General features: G+C 44.1%; 1 protein-coding gene across 10 annotated transcripts in view; it reads left to right on the top strand.

Moving 5' to 3' along the window:
• LOC144151813 (sodium-coupled monocarboxylate transporter 2-like) overlaps positions 1–26,790 on the top strand; it is a 59,008-nt gene that overhangs the window by 18,552 nt on the left and 13,666 nt on the right. For 6 of the 10 annotated variants that reach the window (XM_077682951.1, XM_077682950.1, XM_077682952.1 and 3 more), the window contains 9 exons: positions 360–427; positions 1,078–1,235; positions 5,148–5,288; positions 5,916–6,045; positions 8,613–8,701; positions 9,041–9,150; positions 13,382–13,449; positions 16,334–16,420; positions 18,176–18,348. In XM_077682951.1, coding sequence (XP_077539077.1) covers positions 360–427; positions 1,078–1,235; positions 5,148–5,288; positions 5,916–6,045; positions 8,613–8,701; positions 9,041–9,150; positions 13,382–13,449; positions 16,334–16,420; positions 18,176–18,348 — 1,024 coding nt within the window. The remainder of the gene's footprint in view (positions 1–359; positions 428–1,077; positions 1,236–5,147; positions 5,289–5,915; positions 6,046–8,612; positions 8,702–9,040; positions 9,151–13,381; positions 13,450–16,333; positions 16,421–18,175; positions 18,349–26,790) is intronic. The other 4 variants (XR_013318976.1, XM_077682954.1, XR_013318978.1 and 1 more) reach the window with 3 other exon arrangements.

A 26,790-nucleotide genomic window follows, 5' to 3' on the forward strand; every position in this document is an offset into this window, starting at 1 on the left:
TGTTCCCCCCTCCCCCCAGCTTTTCTTTGGGTAACGGCTAGAGCTGCCTTCAGCTTTGTGGCATAAAATCATCCTGCATGCTCTTTTCAACATTGGACCGAAAGTGTGGTCATCGCCTTATTCTGTACTTTAACTTGTTCTATTGTAAAATGGTAAAACGCTATAATGATGTTTACTTTTACGATTATCCAATGTACAGGTTCCCAACACTATACTGAATGCATTAGCAAAAGCTATTTCTTAGGTTGTTGCACTTTAACATTACGTGGTGCGTCTATTTTAATCATTCATTTTCACCAGCGATGATGCCTTATTCTCAGTATTGTTACGAGATATTTCTGACTAAATATTCTTTCCAGTTTTCGAAGTCCCTCTACTGTGGTGCAATATCCTCATTGGATTTGGTGGAACCCTCTACACTGCCTTTGTAAGTCATTGAGACAGTAAAGGGCACCATGTGATTCTTACATCCTCCCAGTAAAAACCGTCTCCCAGGGAAGCTAAAACAGTCCAAAAATATTCAGTTTTTTCTGTAGATAGAGAATAGGAAGTGAGGAAAATAAGCACAGGTGATCCGCTCACTGAGGGAATGAAAGTTGTCGCAATTAAAGAGACCACCTCACGATACCTAACACAGAGAGATAATCATGCCTCCCTGGAAAGCGTGAGCTTCAGTATTTAAACTCCTGAATTTTACATGAAATTCACCACTCTAAATACATGAGGAGGCCTGTTAACGCAGTGTAAACAGGTACGTCATGCTCGTTCTACGGTGTGCTAGTTATTGTCCGCCAATTTTTGGAAAGTGGGCGCTCGGCAGTCTTAACACAATAAGCAGTCTGCGAATAAAGATTTCTCGGTATTGTAGGTTAGAGAAACAGTCCACCGCCAATAATTTTTGTATCACTAGGCCCATTCGAAGGATAATTGATAACAATAATATTGTGAAGAACGATAAACAAGCGACGCTGATAGTTCTGTCTTGTAATTTGGGAAAGTTGTGCTGCGTTGATATAAAACGGGCTCTACGTGTCGTTTAGCAGGAAACAATTTTTGTCTTTCTTTGACGTAAACAAGGGTGGACTTAGGGGCGTCGTTTGGACGGACTGCCTGCAGCTGCTTTTGATTTTGCTCGGACCTGGAGCCGTAATTACAAAAATTGTCTTCGATTTGAAACATTCCACGAGCACCCCCAAACATTTTGCCACATTGGACGCTGGGCAATACTTTGGCAAGTACGTCATTGTTATTCAGTAAAATACTTTGAACGGTGGCCTGGACTTCCCCAGGAATGCTAAACGGTGAGCGAAACAAAAGGTTTTTCACGTTAAAAATGTTTAGCAAATCGTAATTTTTTGTGTCCGCGGTAATAATACCTAGAAATTCCCAGCGTGCACACGTGAGCGTGGGCTTCGCGGCGGCCGCTCAACGTCCCCTGCGCACATTTGTCAAGCCAAGCATACCCACTTAGGAAGATTGGCCAAGACTAGCCAAAATAACTCCAGCATTGGCTGTTATCGTGGCAACACTTGCTCGGAACGAGAAAGACTCTAGCGTTCGGTCGTCATCGGGGCAACACTTGCACTAAGCGAGAAAGACAAGTTATAGCGTGCACCTCTCCAAGGTGATGTCCAATGATTAACACTTCCGAAATAGAAAAGAAACTGACACCTACAGCAACAGTTATGGAGTAGACGTCGTTGCGGCAGCGAAGAAGGAAATCGGCCGCAATGGTGGACTTAAACCTTCATGATGGTCGTGAAGGGTGCGTACAGCTTCGCTACCTTGAAATCTTAGTGCAAACACAAAGTGCACCAAGCGGAGAGCAGCCGCTAATAATTGCTTATTGGAAGCCTAATTTTGCGGTGAAATTAGGTCAAAACCACCAAGTCCTTTGCTTTTGGTACAATAATGTTTACTCAAAATTTTCAGTAATTTTTCATTATGCTACACAATTGTGTGCACCAAAAAATGTTGACGTCTTTTCTTAGATTTAGGGAGGCAAAAAAATGCATACCATCCCGAAATGCACAGCTATGTTGGAGAAACAAACTGGCTACAACCTTAAAAACCGGCTTAAGTGGTGCATATTCTTCGCAGTAAGGTGCGGCATACACTCAGAGGCACACATACACTTGTACGTATACGGACATATGCACACACCAAAGGACACACACATGCAGACACATATACAGAAAGAAAGTGGAGAAAAAATTCCCGCCTTGTGGTCATTTTTTCTAGTCTTTCTTTCTGTCTTTCAAATTTTTTTTTCTGTTTTAATGACCCACCACAATCTCCCCCTTTGCTTTCCGAGGCATTCTATTCTTGACCGCCAACCCTTATTTCTGTCTATATATATATATATATATATATATATATATATATATATATATATATATATCGAGATCATGAGGTTCGATGGGCCAGTATAAAAATAGTGAAAGAAGTCGACTGACACAAAAAAACGGGAAACGTGTCAGTCGACTTCTTTCACTATATATATATATATATATATATATATATATATATATATATATATATATATATATATATATAGGGTTTGGAAATGAGGGGCTCGTTAGAAAATACAGAAAGAAACGCTGGCAGTCTACAACGCCAACGCCTTTTGGCGTTGGCGTTCCAGGGGCGTTGGCGTTCCAAGCCGTCCAGGGCGCCATATAAAGTAGCGGGGAGTAGTTCGACTTTTTACATCTTTATTTTTGTGAAATTACATTTATTAGTCTTTTTTGGGCTAGCAAAGAAACTGGAGGAAAGCACCAGCCGCAGCGGTGGCGATTCACTTCTCTACTCCCGGTTTGCTGCGCCTTTATTTTTATTCATTTACAGCCACCTAATAATGGCATCATAACCTAGGTAAAAACAACTATATTATTCGCACAACATATCACTCAATCGTTCTTTTTATTCAAACCATGCTGTGGTGTTCTTAATAACAATTAGCAACAAACTTTTAATTCAATTTATCGATATTCAGTGTTTCCGTATTACAATAACCACAAGGTTCGCCCTTTGCTGGAAGTTGTTATTGTCAAGAGTGTGTAACATTTACGGAGAACGGATTGCTCACTTTACTTCTATTTCTATGTGGAACCCTTAAACTTTGCACCTTAGTTCCAGCATGTCCTTATCTGTATTTAAAACAGCAAAAAATCATTTTGTTCAGCAGAACTAGCATTTCTTTTGGGTCATTTAGCACTCTCTAAATAGCCTTTCCACGTGTTGCATCACAGCACCTGTTCTTGTCACATCCATGTACTGACAAGAATATTTGAATTTTCCAGAGCAACTGTTCCCGCAATTGCGCGTATTGTTAGATATTTTAAACTTGTGTTTATCATGCTTCTATGTTTCATGTTCCGAATTGCAAAGCACTGTGAACCTGTCCTTACCAGCATTTATGTTGCATTAATTTCAAGCTCTTACCGATTACTAATTTTGATGCCATTATTGGTTTCTGTATTACACTGCGCAACATTTTTGCTGTTAGCTTCATATTGATGCATTGCATTTGCTCATCGAGGGTGCCGTGAAAATCACTGGATGTCGCGCCCATCGCCTCTAAAGTAAAAGAACTGTAACCTTTCTTTTTTGACAAATAAACTTCTGGAATGCCGAACACGTGTCATAGAATCAGCCAAATATCGGATTTAGTTTGCGACATGCTGATTGAGCTAGTGTTTTTTACGCTACATCAGTTCTTCAATCGTGTCATTAGTACGGAATGGTTGAGCAAGGTTTCATCGAAAGCGCTTTTGGTTAAATAGATTAACACCTGACAAAATATTCTATCGATGTCAAACAGCAATATTGTTTACACGGTGACAGCAATTACACGTCTGTCAAAATGTCTCGGACTCCGAAAGTTAGAATAATTGGTTGTTTTAGCAATTACTGCGTTTTCGTACAAATAAAACGTTATCTAACCTGTACAGCTTAAAGCGCCTGCATGAAAGAACTACAGAAAGCAATTTTTAATCTGTGGCGTATCCTTGTACAAGGATAGGTTTCCCTGCGCGTATGTTTTCACCTACGGCACTAGTAGTCACTAGGAAGGTTTTCTCATAGGGTAAGGGATAGCCATTCATTCAGGACACAACTATGCAACATCTATAGAAAGGTTCAGATCATTCACATGAGGCTGGGTGGAGGCCACCCTGCTGCCTACTAAACTGGAAAAACCGTCGAGTAGAAACGAAATCCCGCCGCTTGTGCAAGATAGTTGCCTACAGATACTTCTTAGCTATTGTAGCATAACAAAACTCGTAGCCTACTGTGATAAATTATCGAGTTATTTACTCGAGGCTGCGGTGAACCGAAGTGCAACGAGGATTTCCCAGGTAGCAGCGAATATAGGCATAGTATTTTTGGGAAGATATCCATTAAATCCAGAATTTCCCATCTTTGATATTACTTACGACAAAAAATCGTAGTCTTCGTCTGCATTTCAATGTGAGAAACAAGCTTCCACCACTGAACAATGCCACCACTGAACAATGACCAACTTTTATTGATTGTTTTAAAGCAATCTGCTTTAGCTACTATCATATCGACTTTCGTAAACTAACATCGAATTGAGTCTCAGTATATCCGACAACGTCTCTCCCACAGTAAAGACTTGGTGCAGTTTTACATATAGCACAGCCTAGTGCCGCAAAAGCGGGATATGGGTAAATTGGTGCCTGATCATGTTTAGTGAAAACGGCCCTACTAAACAAGGCAGGAAAAGACGGCACAACGCCAAGTGAGGTCTTTACGTGCCCTGTTTAGTGGCACCGTCGTAATTGTTGTAACGTAGTGCCCCGTTAAAAAGGACACTGGAGCACGCAGCAATATCATAGATCACCTTGCTACACTTGTTCCACGTTTTTTGGTCGTATTTTGTGGGCCACTGCTTTACCTACACCACCCGAAAACGTCATGTTGTATTCCTTCGCAGATTAGATAGTTATAGCAGAGCGGGGAACCGTTACCGGTAGAGTACCCGGTACGCTTGCGCATGCGGACAAGCTGTTTTTTCGCCTCGGCGCACGCGCAGTGGAGCCGGTCGCCTACCGGGTACCGTACCGGTACCGGTTCTCCGCTCTGCTATAACTCTTTATTAATCGCGTAGCTTTTTTCTGATCTAGCACGGCGTTCGACATCACTCACGATGAAAATGTCTGGGGCCCTCTTTTGGGATCTTCAATGGCTTGCCTGTATCGACTGGGTTTAGACCAGGTCGTTGTTCAGAGGTACATGGCTTGTAGAACCCTCTCCAAAGCCCGAAGGTAGGTAAATTGAACTCGCTTGAAACTTTCACAAGCAGAAACACATTTCGCGACACAGAAAACCTCCGTTAGATTTCGCCAATCGGTAGTAGGCAACCAGTGAATCTATGCGATCAGTGCTGCAGTAAAAAAGCAAAAGAGGGGCCTGCACAGCCGAAACACACCTGGGGCGGTATGCTTGAGTTTTGTCCCTTTTGCGTCCCTTTCAAAAGTGTCCCTTTTAGCGAGTCCTGATTGGCTAAAAGCAAACAATCGGAAGTGACGTAACGCAAGTGCGGCAAACATACTGCCAGCGCCGACTGCTCAACCGGAAGTACGTCACGATGAAAGGGGCGCAAAAGGGACGTTTTCAAAAGGGACAGTTGCGAGAATACCACCCCTGGAGGGACTTATGGATCGAAATGGATACTAAGTGGACTATACCCACCATTATTTCTTACTAACTGCTCTTCCTACCTAGTTGATTTCTCACTGGCTTACCTAATACTCTACATACTAAAACCGTCGACGGGGCCCCGAACCCCCAGCATATGGAAGAATGGTGCTGCAGCAAACTTAAGGGAAGCAAACTACTGAGATTGTTACCACTGACGCTGGCCAACCTATGTTCACTTTTTTTACGCACAGGACCTTGTTTATGGGAGCGGGCATGCTTCTCATCATTTGTATATTCAGCGTGGCAATGACCCTGACTCTAATAGTGTGGTTCCAAGGATGCGACCCCCAGCTTGCTGGCGCTATTAGGCGTTATGATCAGGCGAGTACCCGGACCTTTCCTATTTATGTTTTACTGGAGCCCCAACATTGGCAGGTGTTCTAAACATTTACTCCACAGGACTATGACCCGGAGCAAGCTTTCCTGATCCAAAACAATAGCAGTCTTCCTATATGCAAATAGTGAAAAAAACAGTAGACAAATAGGGAAAACGACGGGGCATATAGCAGTATCGCACTGTTGGATGTCCGGGAGCCGTGGGAGGGCTCCCTGCTTCATGGTTCTTTTGGCTGTGCTGGCCAGGTTGGTCATGTTGTCTAGTTTAAGCTTGTGGGTTGGGTCCTAGCTAGACAGCGCATGGGATAACTGCTTGCTGTAGCGAAGGGAATGGGAATAATAGTGAAAGGTGGCAGGCATTCTCAAAGCACCTGGCAGAAGGTGACTCTAAATCGACATTGTATGAACGAACGGGAATATAAAGCAAGGTGATGGCACGGAGAAGCTTTCTCTGGGGAGTAGATGTTGGTTTGCAGAAGTGAATGGTCAGTGCGTTTTTCTTAGTGGATCGGTAGTCTGGTAGCGAGAGCGCATTCCATGAGACGCGATAGCGAGTGGGGTTCTAGGGAAAATGCAGGGAGCAGCATGATCGCCTTCCCCGATATTCGCGCTGGGAAGCTGTTTGTGCGAACTGTAGCATCAGAACACTAGTTCCCCCACTTCTAACTTTTGCCGGAGTCTTGACGACTTGAAAATCAGTAGGACCGGGAGTCGTCGTGAGAATACGATGGACGGGATGAATGATACGGCACGCGCAGAGATGATGACACGATTCCTTGGGGTTTGTAACCAAAAAAAGAATCTTGGTGTCTCTGGCAGCGGAGAAGGCAATAGCCCCTTCCTCAGCCACTGCGCTATGCGTGTAAATAAAGGTAATGGGGTATAAAAAGCGTTGCAGTCACCGCTTTTGCTTATTCCGGCTTCTTAAGATGGCAAGCCGCGTCCATATAACGAACGTGTTAGGTGTTGTTGCTTAAAGCCTTGCGAAAGGGAGGAATGTGAGCTGGGAGCAACTGGGATTGTGGGTACGGTGCATGGTATTCGGAAGGCGGAAATTGCAAAGATTTCCGCGGAGGGCAACGTGGATGCGTCGTCGGGTGTTGGATGCTGTTACTGTCAGTTTGCGTCTATCTGCTTGGTTTTCGTAGCTGTTCTCTTCCACTTCGCGCCTGTGTAGTGACTGCAATTTGCAGGATCTTCGCGGTGGAAATCATTGAGCCCGCCCTAAACTCACGGCCACCAGTATGTGAATAGTGCTAATGGCTGCCCCGCAAGGAAGGGTCACATAATACGCGAATAATGTCTTGCGAGATTGTGGGGGCCCTTTATAGTACCTTCCGTATATGGCATGCATCTTCCAAGTAGGCCCAATGTTTCTTAAACAAAATTAGGATTTACAAATGTATTTTTTCTTACGGGGGGGGGGAGGGGGACGGACGCAGCGCAGACGTCATGCGGTAAGATATGTGAGCGTGACGGTAGTGTTCTGTCATCTTTGGGAACAGCACGAACTAACAGGGACACAAATAAGAGAGAAGTGAACAGGAAAAGCGCTGACTTACAACTGGATTTATTGAAAAAGACGTAACTACTTATACATACACAGAATCCTGTGTATTGTTAGTTCGCGCTGTTCCCCAAGATGCAAGTACACCAACTCGCCCAACGTGCCACCTTGCTACAGTGTTTTTTCACACGATTTTCCGCAGAGAAATTATTAACCCCCCGGTTGTTGCGATAGCAATGCTGCCGTAAAGAGCGGGCTGCAGTCTTGGCAAATCTTGTTGAAGGGTTCCAATGGGGAACAGCTCAATTGAAAAGGAGTTTTTTACTCCATATGATGCAGTTTCTACGTGGCTAGCAAGGTTGTAGAATCAAAGAATGCACTGAAGTAGGGAAAAACCAACAACACATAAGGTTTAGCGGAATGCTGTAAGGCAAATGAGATTCGCAGTGAAAATCGAGACGGTTGCTGAAGTTAGACGTTGGTGACAAACCCATACAAACATGCGAATTTGCATTGTTACTTCAACAGTCCATATGATGTTTTTTTGCTCTTTTGTATTATGCTTTCGCATGCTATTACGGACCTTCGAGGCCATAATGATTATCTTAATTTCTTCATAAACTTTTAAAGAAACGAAAATTTTGTTGTCTGTAAGAGTGTGTATCTGTGCCGGCTCTTCTGTCAATATAGAACTTGCTAAGCACTGATGACTTTCACAAGATGCTAGAGTTTCTGATTGAGCTGTGTTTTATTATGCGTTTACTGTTAGGTTGATAAATTCCATTTATGTCACATGATGTTTCGCGAGTGTTTTTATATTTGCTTCTTACTTTCCAAGGTACGCCACCTTGCTTCTATTGTGTACACGAGTACTGTTGCCGCTGCCACAAACTGGAGCAGTCGCCTCCTCAAGATGACTCAACCGGGGGCTTTTTTGCAGCTGCCCCTCCTTTGTAAAATGGAAAATAAGTGCTATTATCTGATTTGAAATGTAATATAACCCTTGTACCTCCACGTTACAGCTATTGGTTTTATTTTGTGACAGATTCTTCCGTTCTATGTGAAACACTACCTTGGGCAGTTCAAAGGATTCACCGGAATTTTCTTGGCTGCTGTAGTTTGTGCTGCTACCAGGTAAAAGGAAAAAAGGTCAAATTTTTATGTGACAGAAAAAGGAAACTATTAAATGAGTCTTTCTTCTTTACTGAAGCATTTCTAGCAAAGTCTCGATAATATTATCTCGTACGCCGTGCAGAAAAGACTGATCATGCCTACAAGGCTAACACTACGTATCAATTTCGTGTTTTTAGACCGGCTTAAAGATGTTCTTGCTTTAAAGACGTTCTTTTGTGGGGCATTAGGGGTGTCATAGTGTGCACACAGCTATAAATATATTTACTTAATAAGGGTATTTTCTTGCTTGTTATTTATGTGTGACTTAATGACTTAATATGTACTGTTTCCTGCCACTAGCACAACTTCTTCAATAATCAACTCTCAGGCGGCTGTGCTGTACGTGGATGCTTTGTCTCAGCTCTTCCCCAACATTGATTCTCACTTGAAGCTGGTGACACGCACACTTGGTAAGCATCAAAGATTTCAGCAATTTCATGGAAACTGAACTTAAAGAAATACAACACTAAAGTTTGCATCATCATCATTATGCTACAAGGATTCATTGCTGGGTACCCACCGTAAGAAACCGTTAAACAACAGGCATCGACAAAAACTCCCCAATTTTTGAAGAAAGCGCATTCTCGACGCAAGAATTAAAATCTCCTAAATTACAGATAATAAAAAAATGTAGCGACGAATGACGGAATTGGCACTACATTTTCTTTCACCGCCCACAAGCAACGGTGGCAAAAACAAAACATTGGCACAGTATCTGCTCATGTCGCTGAAAACACCGCAGAAGGAAGATAGTCTTCTGCTGCCTCTGCCATGTACATCCCTCTCTTCTCTCTCACGCCCGCCTCTCACACTCTTCGCCTACAGTCTAGCTCCAGCAACAATACACGAAGTGGAGGTACGCTCAAGTAAATTATATTTTGCCGCGTTCCACAACACCTGCGCTCACACGGGAACGTTTCCTAACTCTTGGCTCGTTGCAATGCGGCCTGGAGGGGTTGCAGGGAGCGCTTCTTCTATTTTTCGGACAAAATACTTTATCCGAGGCGTATTTTTATTTGCTATCAGGAAAGTCAAGCATCCTTGTATTTGTAAGTAAGAGAACACTGCAAATGTCAGTTGTGTATTGATTTTTTGCCTCAAACATGCCCAATGTTTCATTTCGCTCAAAAATTCTGAGCAGTGGGGACATTGCAACCGCATTTAGTATAGTGTAAATGTTTTGCGTATTAAACGACTTCTTCAAAAAGTTCCGCTTTCGGCTGGGCGGGTAAATCGAAAGACAGAGACGGCTAGACATAGTACAAAATGAAATTTTCGCGTTTAAGTAAGCCAAGAAAGATTATCGTCTTTTAAAACAGACTCCCGGGTTGCGCTTGTCTTGCTACAGAAGTCTTCGACGGACGATATTCTTCCGCAGTCCCCGCCCCATAGCTGTCTCTCCTCTCTCCCCTCCCACCTCTCACGCTATTCTCGGCTTGTCTCGGGCCACTCATGATATACGCAATACACCTTTGCTAATTCACTTCAACTTTGACATGTTCGCACTCAATCGAGGTACAGGCAGACCAACAGCATACCGACCAAACTTTTTGCCTTTACGACGATTAAAAACTGTAATCTCAAAGATTTCCGCTTATCTTGTTGCCTCTCGGCAAATGTTGTCGACAGACAATAGTATTGTGACACCCATGCAGCCTAACCAATTTTTCATTTTTCCTCTCCGCCCCTTCACACCCTTTTCCTGCATATCGCTCCTTCGATGGTTCAAGCAATTGGAACTTCGTCAGTTCAATTCAGTTTCCCGTGAATATGATGATGATGCTGAAAAAACAGGTTCATAGTGCCCTGAAGTCACCTCTACTGAAGCCGGAGTGTCATTTTTGGAGGCCGCCGGTTCGTGCTCGTATTTTGGGAGTACCCAAGACGTTCTCCCCCTTCGTTCGCTTCACTGTCGTCCGCTTCGTCTCCTGCTGCCGAACATTGCCTGGCGGCTGGGCCACGCAGAGACCTAGGGCCTGGGTGGGCGGCATTCGGTCTGATTGCGGGGACGCGTTTGCCACTGACCACCGTTGAGCGTGAAAAAAAAACACATTTCCCTCCACACTTTCCTCAATGTACCGGTAGCCACCAGCCCCTCTCCTATTTTTCTTCCTCCATCTGTCACAGTGACTTTACACGTAACGCCGCTTTACAGTCCCCTCGCCTTCAAAAAGCATTAGGCAGTTTACACTTCATGGTAATTGAGGGATAGACACACATAGTTTCCTCAGATGGACTCCTGGCTTCTTTTCTGCTTATTTCTCGCGTACTTTTTCTCCTCCTTCGACTAACCTCAGCTGCTTTTTCATTCAAATTTGTTTTAAGCTTAAATCCAACGGCATCTGAAAGTTGGATGCCTACCTCACTGAGCGATGGTCGGATAGGGACTTTGCTGAGTCTGGTTCTCTCATTACCCTGCACACGATTCTCCTTTTACCTAGTCCTGGATACCCTTTTGTTTCCCAAGAATAGCCCAGAATTTCACCAGGTTCAGCTTCTATTACGAGTTATTAACTGCAGTTAATATTACCAAGAAACCAATATAGCTAGCATAAAAAGTGAATTCTCATAACTAGTTCCATAAAACAAAAAAAATATTGTGGTGAAAAAGCGTCCATGCTGCCATTATACGGCGTTGTTCCTCATTTACTTGGTAAAGATTACATGCGTTAGCAAGTAAATGAATATTTCTGCTGCATGTTATGCGCAAACATTTCGCCCCAAAGACAGGTGTCGTTTTTTTGGGGCTCACAAAAGTTACATCAAGGATCCTTGCCAAATATGTTTGTTGTTTGAAACGGTCTTGGCTTTATGTAGCTATTGCGGAAGCAATGTTTCAATATCTCGCAGCCTCGTTGAAAAACAAGGACACACACAGCAACTGAAATTTTTGCGTTTGTGCAGCCCGGAAATATTATCCTTTATAAAGCTGCAAGAAAACAATCCGAAGCAGGAACATCGGCGTAGCGAAAATGAACCAATTGTGTAACGCGCTGCATATTCACAAGAACGTGGAATTGGTATAGCTATTCAGTTTATAACCATAAAAAGTGTGAATTCAAATATGTGGTGAAAGAAAATTTTCAAAAACAACCATACAAGATACAAACTCATAGATACAATGAATAAACACTGCAACTGCACGTGAAAGGCTAAAATAAGCAATGCCGGAAAAAAAAAACACCCGTACACGAAAAAATTCGGGAAAAGTAAAAACCTCAGAGCCCCCTCCATATGCACAAAATGTATGGTTGCAGAACTATATGAGTAAATTGTTGTAATAGTGTACATGAAAAGGATTGGAGGAACAAACTTTGAAAACACAGAAATTAAGAAAATGCTTGAAATATAAGTTCATAAAATCAAGCATGTATTTTGTACTTTCGCTACCCACACGCGACAACGAGACAGACGTAAAAGTCCCCAAAACACACACACAAAAAACAAAAAATTGGGAACCAACCAACCCTGTCACGTTCTGCATTTCCATAAAAAGATTTTATAAAGGTAACACATACAATAGTAAGAAAATAAGTGGCAACAGCTCTAGAAGAAACTAAACAATGAAAAGCTTTCGCTCTCACTAGTAGTACATTTTTAAAATTGCTGTACATTTCGAAGAACGCAAATATTTGTATGTCTAGCCGATTTTCTCGCTTCTCTTTGCTTTTATATTGAAATAATCTTCTTCTTTTCATTCAAGTGCTCCTATCAACAGATTAGCACAGCGACAGCGACGAAACATAGCCAATATTTAAGAGGTATAAAGAGCGCTTATTAGAGGGAAGATTGTACTACGCTGTCTCGCGAGGTCATTTATAGCGTTGCAACAACTTTTAGCCTCGAGAGCGCAAGTGTTGCAGGTGCGGCGTGTGGCCTCGTGTTTCGCATCGGCAAGGCGTCGCCACTGGGCTCTCTCGAAACCACATAGCTCTCGTGTCATGTGGACATTCGAGGGCGTAACTTCGTAATCGCTAATGCACGGTCCCTCGGTCTCCGAATCGATGGCGCTCCAGCTGCGCAGTCTCTTTCAGCGCTGTAAAGCAAGCGACACGCAGAATACTTTTTAAAGTACATACGTCTAGATGTTTTGCTTAAAAACATCAACCAACGCTTAGGTTGGAGGCTGGAAGACCAAAGCACGTTGTAGCATACTAGCGCGTCATTGCTCTACAATCGCAGAAGCGTGCGAGGATCGAGCCTACTGTTGCCGCTGGCGCCATTCAGCAACACGAACAGCAATATTTGTTACCTTTTCTCCGTTTTTTTAAGTTAAACTTATAATTGAGTAGACGGAGACAATACGTATCGAGGGCTAAATAGTGAAATCAAATCGAGACCGTTGAAGCACAGCGCCTATTCATATTATGCAGAGTTGGGTGCGCGGTGTTAATTCTTGTTAAAACTTGTTTATTGCACGAACAATATGTCGGGCTGAAATTAAAATATTGGAAATAGTTGTAAAAAAGACTGTGGTGTTTCCTCTACTGCCCTTCTTGTTACCATGCCTTCAAAGTATCGGCTAATTTGTTTGCGTTGTGGCGTGAACGAAGATGCCTTAATCATGTAATAATGTAACAGTAATTCTTGTTTTTGCAATTGTGTAGTGCTAAGAGAGCAAACCATTTCTCTCTCCTGAAGCCTTCTTCCTCGGTGCGGTAATGACACTCTACAGTTGTGTCTGTGTCTACCTGGGATCCATAACAAGGGTGAGAAGAACATTATCAGCGAGTACTAATCATGTGCAATTTCTCAATGGGCAAGAAATTTGTTTTTGATATTTGCATTGTAAAAAGTCCGCAACCATTTTTATGAACAGGAACGACCTCATGCAGAAGCTACAAGATATTGTAAGAGGCAGAAATCATCGACACGGGTAGTGTAAACCAACAATTGTTTGTGAAAAGCACCATCCCTGTATTCTTTAGAACAATTGTTATGTCCGTCACGTTGCCACTGAGACGTAATTAGACATGTTATTATGGAAAACTTTGGTGGGTTGTTGAAAGTTACTGGCATTATAGCACCGACCAAGCTCTGACAGTGGCAGACACACTCCCGTATGAGAAATTCGGCTTCAGACGCGTCGCGGCAAAGTATCTAGCAGGCTATACGCGTGCGGAAGCGGCAGATGCGGCGGGTGCGCGGACGCGTCCTTTTCTGCTCATGTAATCGACCCTTAAAGGGGACATGCAGACAAAACTCACGTTTGGTTCATTCGAAATAATCCCTTTTTCGCATCATACAGACACCACTTTTAACGTAGATTTTGCGCTGATATGCTCTATAATTAGTAGGAAACAAAATGGCCATGTGACTCAACAGCCCATTTCCCGCAGTATAACGTACGCCATAATGTTCACAGCCGTGTGATTGGTTGCGGTCAGCAAAAGCAAACGGAAGTTAGGCACGGCTTATAAGCTTGCGGAATGGACTGCTTTCGCTCAGATTTAATGCGTATTCATTTTATAGCGATAAGAATTGTGAGGTAAACAATGAAAGTTACAAAAGTACACAAAACATAGTAGTAGCTGTTAGTACTGCTTTTGGTACTGCGCGCACTATGCTGATTATAGCTGCACAGCTGTCCTGCGCTTTGGGGTGTCTCAGGCGACACTGACCTACTGGCGTAAGCGACATTATCTTACGTGGCCCTGTTTGCCGAGAATACCCGATATTTCACGAAACGATTGCTAAAGTCCGTAACAAAAACCAGACAGAGACAAATATGCTCAGAAACAAAGCGAAGGTGGAGAGCGCTCCTGCGCAGTATGGTGGCGCAATCAACGAAGACTGACGGTGAACAACGTTCCGCAGTCCCCTGATGACAAAAAGCGTACTAACATTCGTTCGAAGACCTGTATTGGTTGCGCCACCGCCGAAGTCCCGAAATTCTATTTTGCTGGAAAATCAATCTTTTAAAGTAAATTGAATAATGTCTTAGTGATAAAGCATCCCTTGCTGCCGAACTGGCACTGTAGGCACTGTAAAACCCCAAATCTTTCGAATAAAACAAATGTATTTTGTCTGCACGACCCCTTTCAGGAGTGCTTTCCTGCACAATTTGTGCGTTAGTAGTGTAGCCATGCATTCCAAACGTGCTCCGTCGCAACTTTATTAGATGCAGAGCATCTGATTCACTCGCCTTGTCCCTCCGGCGTCGTCGTCGTCGTCGTCGTCGTCGTCGTCGTCGTTTTCGGCGTTGTCCACACCTCCCCCATTCTCCTCGCCGAGCCAGCTGCGCTATCCGCCGCTCACCCCCTCTCCTCTCCGATAGCGAACACTCTATCGCGAGGGGCATTGGATTGGCTTGGCTTGGCTTGGATTGAATTGGATTGGATTGAATTTGGATTGGATTGTATTAAAGTGGACTGTGTTGGATTGTGTTGCGTCATAGCCGCGGCACGTTGCGTCATAGCGGCGGCAGACGCGCTGGGGCCGGCGCATGTGCAGTACTCTCTCTTCCGCGGTTTCCTCTCCTTTGGGCACGCTGCGCATATAACCGGTGTGCCGTTCTCCGGCGAAGCAACATCCACGCTTGGCTCAAACAACTAGAGTCCACGCCGCTTTACAAGTACGCCAACGTCGTCATCGACTGGGACCTGCTTACGCAGTCCGCTCAACGTTATTCGCGCTATAAAAAGCGGTCGCTTCGCCGCTCCGCCTATGCGTCTCATCTACACAGGGGTTCCCGCGAGGGGAGGTGGGAGTTTTTTACTGGTAAATTTTTGGTGCTTGCAACTGCAAGAAAAAAAAACGTATTTGTGATGGACAAATGACACGATCGCAATTTCGGTCTTGCTTAGAAAATATTTTTCAGCTTTTCGGCTTTCTGTACAAATACACTCGGCCGGATGAGTTTTGTACAACATGCAGCCCAATTTCTGAACACAGATGTGGTTGTTACTGAGTGATATTTTTGACGCAAACTGTGTTAACTTCTGCTTCGGTCGTAGGGTTATAAGCATGAAATAAATTTGAGTATAGAACCCAACAGTCCAATTTTTTATTCAGACAGGAACACTGCCCTCAAGTAATATTCAGGTTCAGACACTTCTTTGTACAAGTTAGCAGAAATGTGATGATTTGTTATACGTAGGTGTAAGCTGGCAAATTTTTTTAAGTCAACGGAAGTTGGGGCTGGAAACAGAGGACTTGACTGCTGGTTTACCATTACTTAAAGAAATCCTAACCAGCCCACCCCTCATAAAAATTGTAACTACACCAGTACGTTCGAAGACTCCAAGCGCGGGAGGCCTTCACTTCTACTTGCACGATAGAATGCAGCGACCACGTAGCACCTTACTTTATTCCGCGGCGTGCAGCTGGCTTTAGCTTCTTCCACTTATCTCCAGAGGAAAGCTTGCGTATCTCGTTTTATGTGCTTGACATTGGGGTCTGTGAAGCTCCTCAGTAGTCACGACCAAAGACCACCAACTAATTTCCCGCCTGCCTATTGTTGCACGAACCAAACCTAGGTGTTCTGGCTATGCAATTACTTTTGCAGAGTAAGAATTTTATAGGACATCACGTCAGCAATCGCAGCGCGTCAACAAAGCGAAGAACCTCAAAGAACATTTTATTCATTGGCAGGTCATTTTGATGGTGAAGTCTGCAGCTACGGGTCCCTTCACTGGCCTCCTATTACTCGCCGTCGGCTTCCCTTTCGTACACTCAAAGGTGTGTGATAGTTAATGGATATTATTGCTTATTGCACGCCCCTTTTGATGCGCTGACGTCTTGCAGAATGGCACACTAATATTTTTATCTGGAACAAACAATCCATACAGTAATTTTACACTGCCTTTCTTAGATTTGGAACGCAGTTGTCTGCCACCAATGGTTGTTGTGCTGCTTGCAAATAGGAACCTATGGCGTGGCATTTTTATAAAAGGACAGGCGAGGACGAATGAATTGTTACAGATACACTGCGCACGTTTCAAATCACGTAAATATTTGTAGAGAGTAATAAACAAATAAACGCACACACAAAATAATTTTTGTTGTACCATAGTGGCGAATTTTTTCATGTAGATCGAAGGAAATCCCGAGCATGTAAAATAACAAAAAGCGGGGACAACGCCTTCTCTATGTCCGAAGCACTCCACAATTGGCTAACCACAATATCCGATATTTTGTTTTTGCTTGTTTGATATGTATTTTTGCGCAGAATATTTTTGATATTTTATACGCTTACAGTTTTGTACCCTACGTGATCTGATGTACCAAATGGGATTTGAAACAATAAAGGCAACTCCAATATAAAATCTTAGAAACCAGGTGTCCAGTTTTATGTAGAATCATTGGTATTGGCTGAGAAATACTAAATATAATTTTAAAAATTTCGCATCAATTGAAACATTCAAGAAAATATTTTACCTGCACTACAGCATAAAACGTTCAGACATTTCGTTCTTTCTGCTATTTTAAATCCAGCTTATTCAGCGTAAATCTGCAGCTGTGAAACTTGCGCGAGTGCCAATCAGCATTCTTTTCTGCTCGTGGATTTCCTACTATGAGGATGTGGTAGGCGCCTTTCGTATGTGAATCCCATGCGGGAACTATGCTTTGATACTTCATTTTGGTAACTCCTAAACCCTACACCTAGGAGCAGTCCATTGTAGAATAAGCAGGCTTCCCTTTTCACAATATTAATTCAGATACCATGACTTAACCTTGTGAGTATAGTGCGCAATGTAAGAACTTTATGACTGTTCCTCCATTCCTTGTGTTGCTCTTTTTACATATCAGTTTGCGTTAGAAAATAAAGTACTTTATTGTGTGTGGTTGCCGACCAAACATGGGGTAGCTCAATTGTTATTCAACTAAAAATTCTCAAAGTTGTAACTGAGTTTATCGGTCTTGGTCCACACTACCATGGTCATAAATATAGCAATTTTTGTCGCCGTGATGCTATCATAGTAGATATATTGCAAGTATATGATCATATGCAGATTCAAAGATAAAAAAGATACTTTTTGCACGTTGTGGTCAAAAGGCCTAAACCACAGAAGGAGCACCAAAGTTTTGAGAACTTTTTGACTTAATTCTAAGACATACAGACGTAAATTTTTCGATAAGTGTAACGTACGGAACCAAACCTTTGGCCTGCTAAACCAACAAGAGTTACTGAGCCTAGCGACGTGAACGGCAGTGATGTCAGGGGTCCTGCTGAATAGTAGTATAAAAAATGTAACGGAAAAGGCACAAATATATCTGACGAGCGAAATAATGTGACACTTTACAAACACTTCGGCCGGAACAACCAAGACTAGCTTATGGTAATGGCAATATGAAAAAGAACTGCTGTAATCCTAAACAATGGACTTTAAACTCATATTTATAAGGCTACTATAACTCAAGAGGAAGTTTCGCATTGAAATCAATATTGAAAAGTTTACCATAAATGACACTTTTGGTGCCTCCTTCTCATAGGGAGCTGGAACCTCGACATTGCTGATGCTGGCCTTCCAAATGTTTATTCTGTGGCAAGACGTTCACTATGGACCAAGGGCACCTCGTATGCCTGCTACGTTGAACGACTGCCCAGACAACCGTACCTTCATTTACGGGAGAAAGAACAATTCTTCAGGTGCTCTACCTAAAAGGTAGAGCTTATCCTAAAAAAAGCTTATCCTAGCACATACAGCAACTACTACAGTCTAGGCTGCCATAATTATTGTAAGGCTGGATCTGTTTTGTTTCGACATAATATCTCGTGTTTTGTAGATCTTGGGAAATCTCTTTAATGGCCACTGAAACCTTTCTTATCAAAACTCAAAATATCTCAATTGGGAGCTTTGTGAAATCTTAGTATGGTAGCTTCTTGGCGAAGTCATTCACGAAATTTTGTCCCTATGCTTCGCCCCTGGTAGAATTTTACCGTCAGCTCCAAGACGTGGCCGCGGGGATTGGAAATACATGTGTAATCATACAGTGAAGTGGTCAACTTTGGGGTGTCAAGGCACTGGCAGCCGCATTAATGGGCGCAGGGGTAAGTGGATGGGAGACCCTCTCGTGCGCAGCGTTAAGAATGCACCATTTTACTGAACTTCCAAGCCGGACACAACATTTCAACCAAATATAAATGGGCCATGCACACAAAATACAAGTTTCTTTTATTCAAAAGAATTGGTATTTTATAGTGCCGCCAGCACTTGTCCGGCAACAAGGAATGCTTTATTCGCTCATTCATTAATAAATTTAGCTTAAAATTTTGATTCTCCCGCAAAAATCGTGTCTTTTGTGACGTCTGCGTTGACGTGACGAGGACAGGTACACAATAACGCTATTACGCTGTTTGGTCTGCAGCGTACTGCGAAGCAGTCTATACCGTCAGTCACCCTAATGGCGCCACCATACTGCACAGGACCTCTGTCCGCCCTCGCAATGTTTCTGACCTTATATGCACCTTGCTTGTTTTTGTAACGGTTGGTTGTATTCGTTTCTTGAAACACTGGGTATGCTCGACAAACAGGATCACGTAAGACAATGCCGCTAACGCGAATCGGCCAGTGTGGTGAGAGACAACCCCGAAGTGCCGGACTGCTGTGCATCTATAACAAGGATAGTGCGCGCGGTACGAACAGCAATAGGCACTGGTGGCCTTGCCGAAGCTGCATCGAATTCCGCAAGCCCTCAACAAAAGCAAGAACAAATCCAGCCCAGTTCCTTGGAACAGCTCCGTGGGCTTAAAAAGGTGAGAGCAAATCTGAGCTTCAACCGCTATCTGAGCGCACCCGCCGGCACGACGGAGGTTTTGAACTATAAAGAAATTGCACAGTTGGTTACCGAAGCACAATTGCTATCAGTGGAAGCTGACAACCCAAAAATTGCTAAAGCTCCTGTTCCTGTTCGGGGCCAGTAAATGGACAGTATTAACTTGCTTAGGCGCTTTACTGGGGCTCACTAAAGAACCAAGGACGCGTTGAACACGCTCGTTCGTCCGAATTGCCAGCATGCGAAAAGTTCTTCCGGATTACCAGCATGAGAAAAGCGTTTTTTTTTAGATTCGGCAATAAATTCGCCTCTTCAGAACCCCTACCTTTATTGTTATTATTTTCAGCGAGGACTTTTCGCGAATTGCTAAATTTGCTAAATGGCATAACTTAATGGCCGCGGTAGCAACAATTATGATGTCATCGTAGCTACTGCGATTTGGCACACTTTAGAAAACGAATTTATGGAATCAACTGCTTCTAAACCCACAGTCCCAGTTTTACAAAGTTCTCAATCTAACGAAATTATTTGTTGTTCCCGGTGGCATCGCTAAGTCGGCTTTTACCTGCACATAATAGACTCCGTACTTATTAGCTTGGTGTATGCCGTAGCATGCACCCCCGGCGGTTGAATATGTAGCCACATGTGCTGCGACCGCATATATTCCTCATCACAAAGAGTTATATAATATACCACTGCGGGTAAGTGAGTGATGATGATGTTTAGTGTTTAGTGGCGCAAGGCCGACTAAGGCCAAGGAGCGCGAGAGAACAAGTTACTGAATTTTGATGAGACTGTAAATACTAAAACATGTGACTAAAAGTAAACATGATGCAAACAAAAGACTATTAATATGGCTGGTGTATAGGGCCAGGATAATTACTCGTGATATGACAAGAGCTGCAGAAATTTTACCTCAGCTAATAACCTAAAACACGTTGAGGAGAAAACATTGGTTCGTCTGCTAAAAAGTATAATGGGTGCAGTGGAATGTGTCGTCTGTAGATTTCTGGAAAGCGCTTGCGTCGTGTGGTGTGAAGTGCCTTGCATGTGATTAGTATGTGAACTACGGATAGGGCCCCTGCAGCACTGCTGCACCTGCTGCACTGGGGTCTAGAAGATCCCGTCAGCAGATACGAGTGCGTTGCATGGGTGTGCCCTATCCGTAGCCTAGCCAAGCTGACTTCCGTGTATGTGTTGTATGAGTCAGTTGTGTACCGTCCCAAGTGTGGCTTTATTACATGTAGTTTGTTGTCTGTCTGTTCATTCCAGTGTGTTTGCCATGCTCTGCGCAAGTGTTGTCTTATGTATGGCTTGAGGTCTGTATAGGGTACCGTTGTAATGTCTACAGTCTTCCTGAGTGCAGCAGCAGCGGCCCTCTCGTCTGCCAACTCGTTCCCAGCGATCCCAGCGTGTCCTGGGACCCAGCAGAGGAGCAGCTCATGCTTTTGAGCATACACAGACATAATGGTGTTGAACACAAGATTAACTATGTGGTTTTTAGGGACTTGTGCGGTGATAGTGCGCGTACAACACTCAAGTAATCCGTAGAGATGACGGAATTGGAATTTGATTTTCAAGAATGTGCTGTACAGTGAGTAAAATTCCATATGCTTCTGCTGAAAAAATGGTTCTGTGTACGCTCATGGTTCTGGCTGCATTAAAATTCCGACCATGAGCAGCGCAGGACGCCATAGTGGAGGTTTTAGATGCGTCACTGTAGAATTCAGCACATAGGTATTTTAACTGCACAGACAGAAAGTTCTGCAGTATTACAGCTCGTGGTACCCGATTTTTGTCAAGTTTCACAAAAGAAAGGTCGGAGGACACAGGACGAACTTTCCAAGGAGGTAATATCTGAAAAGGATGATCTGTACACATCTAAAAACGAAGCGCTGAGATCCGAGGCTCGCTCTCTTACTCTAAGTGAAAAGGGCGGAGGAACGGATGGCGATTTGCAAACAGCAGAGATGTGGATGTATCGTTAAAGACAGGATAAAAAAGATGGTTATTCAGCGATGAAATTTTAAAAGCATAAAGCAAGTCCATGTACGTTCGTTCGTTCTCAAGGCTCCACTTATTACACTCGACTTACAGATTCTCGACAGGGCTAGTGCGAAAAGCACCCGATGCGAGACGGAGCCCCAAGTGAAGCACTGGGTCAAGCATTCGCAACGCTGTATTAGTCGCCGACCCATACACCACACTGCCATAGTCCAAACGAGACCCAACCAAAGCAGTATAGAAGTGCATTAGGAGTTCTTTGACGGAACCATAGGATTGGTGGGAGAGAACTTTAAGGATATTCATTGTTTTGAGACATTTATTCTTAAGTTTCTTGATGTGCGGAATAAATGTGAGTTTGTGGTCAAACACAATACTTAAGAAATTGCGCTCCTTGTTCACAGGACGCGACACGCCATTAAGAGTAATGTCTGGGTCCGGATGGACCCCGCGCTTCCTGGAGTACACAACGCAGGAACGTTTTGCAGCATTAAATTTAAAACCATTCTTGTCTGCCCAGCCGTCAAGTTTTTCGACACCAAGCTGGACTTGACGTTCGCAGATGGACGTATTGCATGACTTATTTGATACCAGGACGTCATCTGCATACATAGTATAAGAAATTGTAGGTGGCAATGGCTTTCCAAGAGAGTTCACCTTAACTATGAAGAGAGTGCAGCTCAGCACTCCGCCTTGCGGCACGCCATTTTCTTGCACGTGAACCTTGGAGAGTGCACAACCAACTCCCACTCGAAACGTTCTGTCTGACAAGTAACTAACAAGAGTGTTTAACATGGTACCCGAAACACTGAATGACCTGAGGTCACTAAGGATCCCATAACGCCAAGCGGTGTCGTAGGCCTTCTCGAGGTCGAAAAACACAGTTAAACAATACAGCTTATGCACGTAGGCATCCTTGATGTACGAGTCAAGTGCTACCAATTGGTCATTCGTCGATCGCCCCACACTGAAGCCTGCCTGGCAGCTCTTGAGAAGACCGTTGTACTCAGGAAAGTACACGAGCCTGCGATTTATCATCTTTTCGAAGAGCTGGCACAGGCAGCTCGTCAGGGCTATGGGTCGGTAACTTGAGGGGGACGAGGGGTCCTTTCCCTCCTTCAAGAACGCCACTACTATGGCCTCCCTCCAGGAGTGTGGAATTTGCCCCGAAAGCTATATTTTATTATATAGATGTAGCAGTGTTTCAAGTGTGTCAGCGTGTGGGTGTTGTATCATTGTATATATGATGTTGTCTGGGCCTGGAGGTGAGGGTTTACACGTGCTCAGAGCAGCCCTCAGCTCATGCAGTGAAAACTCTGAGTTATAAGATGTTGACCTATTTTTATCTAGTAAAGGCTTCTTTTCGGCCGATTGTTTGTTTTTTATGAAAGTTTTTCGTAGTGTGCTGAACTGGACACGTGTTGGAAGTGTTGTGCGAATGTGTCAGCCTCATCTTCGAGTGTGTCCCCAGTTGGGCTGACCAGGGGCAGGCTGTGGGTTTGTTGTCCTTTGATTTTGCGTATTCTTGTCCATACTATTCGTATGTCAGTGTAGGAGTTTATTGATGTTATAAATAAATGCCAACTATCTCGTTTTGCCTCACGGCGCACACGTTTTCCCATCGCCATTGCCCTTCTCAACAATAATAGCTTTCCCGACGTGGGGTACCGACGGAGGATACCCCACGCCTTGTTCTTGGCCTCTCGCGCCCGCCTACAGTCCTCATTCCACCACGGCCTCCGCTGGTTGCGCAGAGCACAAGAGGCGTGGGCAATGGACTTTTCAGCGGCGTCGAGGATGTGCGCCTTGAGTAGTTGGGTTGCCTGTTCAACCTGTAAGTGTCTTATGGATGAGTAGTGTAGTTTAGATGAATCTGTAAATGTATTCCAGTTTTCTCTTGCTTCATTAAACCGGTTCTGGGAAGATGGACTTCTCGGGCCTTCAACTATATATGTTAGTGAAGTGGGGAAGTGGTCACTACCGTATGGGTCCGTGCCCACGCCCCACTCAAGACAAGGAAAGAGAACTGAGAACCCAATAGCCAAGTAAAGGTGTGAATGAGTGTTCTGTCCTATATTATAGTATGTAGGGTGTTTCTGGTTGAAAAGACATGCTCCCGACGATGTTAAGAATTTCTCAATGAGGTGTCCTCTGGCATCCTTGCGAGCACAGCCCCAAAGAGAGTTATGCGCATTCAGGTCACCTATGAGAATGTATGGTTCGGGTAACCATACCTCGGCAAAGTTGGCGCGGCTCACTCAAACTCACTTACAATTTTTTTTCGAATCACCACTCACTCAATCTCAGACTGAATGCTTAGCAGCACATCTGCGCTCACTCAAACTAAAGCTCACATTGAGCGCAAAACTCAGAACTCACTCGGACTCAGAAGTCAAAATGTACTCAGAACACAAAATGTACTCAAACTCAAAATGTAATCAAAACTCAAAATGTACTCAAACTCAACATGTACTCAAACTCAATATGGACTCAAAACTCAAAATGTACTCAAAGCTCACAATGTACTCAAACTCAAAGTGTACTCAAACTCAAAATGGACTCAAAACTCAAAATGTACTCAAACTCAAAATGGACTCAAAACTCAAAATGTACTCATAACTCAAAATGTACTCAAACTCAAACTGAACTCAAAACTCAAAATGTACTCAAAACTCAAAATGGACTCAAAACTCCAAATGTACTCAAAATGAACTCAGAACTGAAAATGGGCTTTGAACTCACAATGATTTCAGAAGTCAAATGGCCTCACAGAAAGTGAGACAGTGAGAGAGTGAGAGTGAGAGTGTAAGAGTAAGAGTGTGAGAGTGAGTGTGAGTGTGAGAGTGTGACTGAGAGTGAGAGTGAGAGTGTGAGTGTGACTGAGTGAGAATGACAGTGAGAGTGTGAGTGTGGGTGTGAGTGAGAGTGAGAGTGTGAGTGTGAGAGTGAGAGCGTGAGTGAGAGTGAGAGTGTGAGTGAGAGGGAGAGTGGGAGTGTGAGTGTGAGTGAGAGTGAGTGAGAGTGAAAGTCAGAGTGAGAGTGTGAGTGTGAGTGAGAGTGAGTGAGAGTGTGAGCGTGAGTGAGAGTGTGAGTGTGAGAGTGTGAGTGTGTGACTGAGAGTGAGAGTGAAAGTGTGAGTGAGTGTGAGTGAGAGTGAGAGAGTGAGTGTGAGTGGAAGTGAGAGTGAGAGTGTGAGCATGAGGGGAGTGAGAGTGCGAGTGTGAGTGAGAGGGAGAGTATGAGTGTGCCTGTGAGTGAGAGTGTGAGTGTGAGAGTGAGAGTGAGAGCGTGAGTGAGAGTGAGAGTGAGAGCGTCAGCGTGAGTGAGAGTGAGAGTGTGAGCGTGAGTGAGAGTGTGAGTGTGAGTGAGAGTGAGAGTGAGATGAGAGTGTGATTGAGAGTGAGAGTATGCGTGTGCCTGTTAGTGAGAGTATGAGTGTGCCTGTGAGTGAGTGAGAGTGTGAGTGTGAGTGAGAGTGAGAGTGTGAGAGTGAGGGTGAGAGTGTGAGAGTGAGAGTGAGAGTGTGAGTGTGAGAGTGATAGTGTGAGAGTGAGAGTGAGAGTGAGAGTGTGAGTGTGAGTGAGAGTGAGGGAGAGCGAGAGTGAAAATGTGAGAGTGAGAGTGAGGTAGAGCGAGAGTGAAAATGTGAGAGTGAGAGTGAGGGAGAGCGAGAGTGAAAATGTGAGAGTGAGAGTATGAGTGAGAGTGTGAGAGTGAGAGTGTGAGCGAGAGTGAGAGTGAGAGTAAGAGTGTGAGTGTGAGTGTGAGTGAGAGTGAGTGAGTGTGAGTGTGGGTGAGAGTGAGAGTGTGAGTGTGAGTGTGTGACTGAGAGTGAGAGTGTGAGTGTGAGTGAGTGAGAGTGAGAGTGTGAGTGTGGGTGTGAGTGAGAGTGAGAGTGTGAGTGTGAGTGTGTGTGTGACTGAGAGTGAGAGTGAGAGTGTGAGTGTGAGTGTGACTGAGTGAGAATGACAGTGAGAGTGGGAGTGTGGGTGTGAGTGAGAGTGAGAGTGTGAGAGTGAGAGCGTGAGTGAGAGTGAGAGTGTGAGTGACAGTTAGAGTGAGAGTGAGAGTGTGAGTGTGACTGAGAGTGAGAGTGAGAGTGTGAGTGTGAGTGTGAGTGAGAGTGAGAGAGTGAGTGTGAGTGTGAGTGGAACTGAGAGTGAGAGTGTGAGCATGAGTGGAGTGAGAGTGAGAGTATGAGTGTGCCTGTGAGTGAGAGTGTGAGTAAGAGTGAGAGCGAGAGTGTGAGTGAGAGTGTGAGTGTGAGTGTGAGTGAGAGTGTGAGAGTGAGAGTGTGAGTTGAGTGTGAGTGTGAGTGAGAGTGAGAGTGTGAGTGTGAGTGGAGTGAGAGTGAGAGTGTGAGTGTGAGTGTGTGAGAGTGAGAGGTAGTGTGAGTGTGAGTGAGAGTGAGAGTATGAGTGTGAGAGTATGAGTGTGTGACTGAGAGTGAGAGTGAGAGTGTGAGTGTGAGTGAGTGTGAGTGAGAGTGAGAGAGTGAGTGTGAGTGTGAGTGGAACTGAGAGTGAGAGTGTGAGCATGAGTGGAGTGAGAGTGAGAGTATGAGTGTGCCTGTGAGTGTGAGTGGAGTGAGAGTGTGAGTGTGCGTGAGAGTGAGAGTGTGAGTGTGAGTGCGAGTGTGAGTGGAGTGAGAGTGTGAGTGTGCGTGAGAGTGTGAGTGTGTGAGAGTGTGAGAGTGAGTGTGAGAATGAGTGTGAGAATGTGAGTGTGAGAATGTGAGTGTGAGTGGGAGGGTGAGGGAGAGTGTGAGCGTGAGTGTGAGTGTGAGTGTGAGTGAGAGTGTGAGTGTGAGTGAGAGCGAGAGTGTGATTGTGAGTGAGTGTGAGTGAGTGAGTGTGAGAGAGTGAGTGAGCGTGTGAGTGTGAGTGTGAGTGTGTACATTTTACTATATACCTTTCTCTATATCCTCATAATTATAACCAGAAAGCATTTTTATATTTGTCTCACGTGATCCCCTCGACGAGACCTTTCATTTGATACCTCACACACCCTAGAAGGGTCATATGGAATTCATACCAGTCAAAATAACCATGACTCTCATGACTGTAACCAGGACGAATTATTTAGGTGTCCGACGTGATTCCGCTTACTGGAACCTTCAATTTGACGCCTCAGATGCTTCAGCAGTCTCACCTTGAATTTAACGCAATCTATCACTCATAATGACTATCTCATTATTCGAACTACGAAGCCTTTTTTATTTGTACCACGTGATTCCCCTCTTCGAGACCGTAAATTTGATACCCTAGACGCTCAATTGGGGTCACTTCAAATTTTACCCCAATATAAGACTCGCCATGACAATCTAA

The sequence above is a fragment of the Haemaphysalis longicornis genome, unplaced genomic scaffold, assembly GCF_048455015.1.
Source record: "Haemaphysalis longicornis isolate Haplotype H1 unplaced genomic scaffold, Haemaphysalis longicornis Haplotype H1 scaffold_9, whole genome shotgun sequence".
NCBI classification, from domain to species: Eukaryota; Metazoa; Arthropoda; class Arachnida; order Ixodida; family Ixodidae; genus Haemaphysalis; species Haemaphysalis longicornis.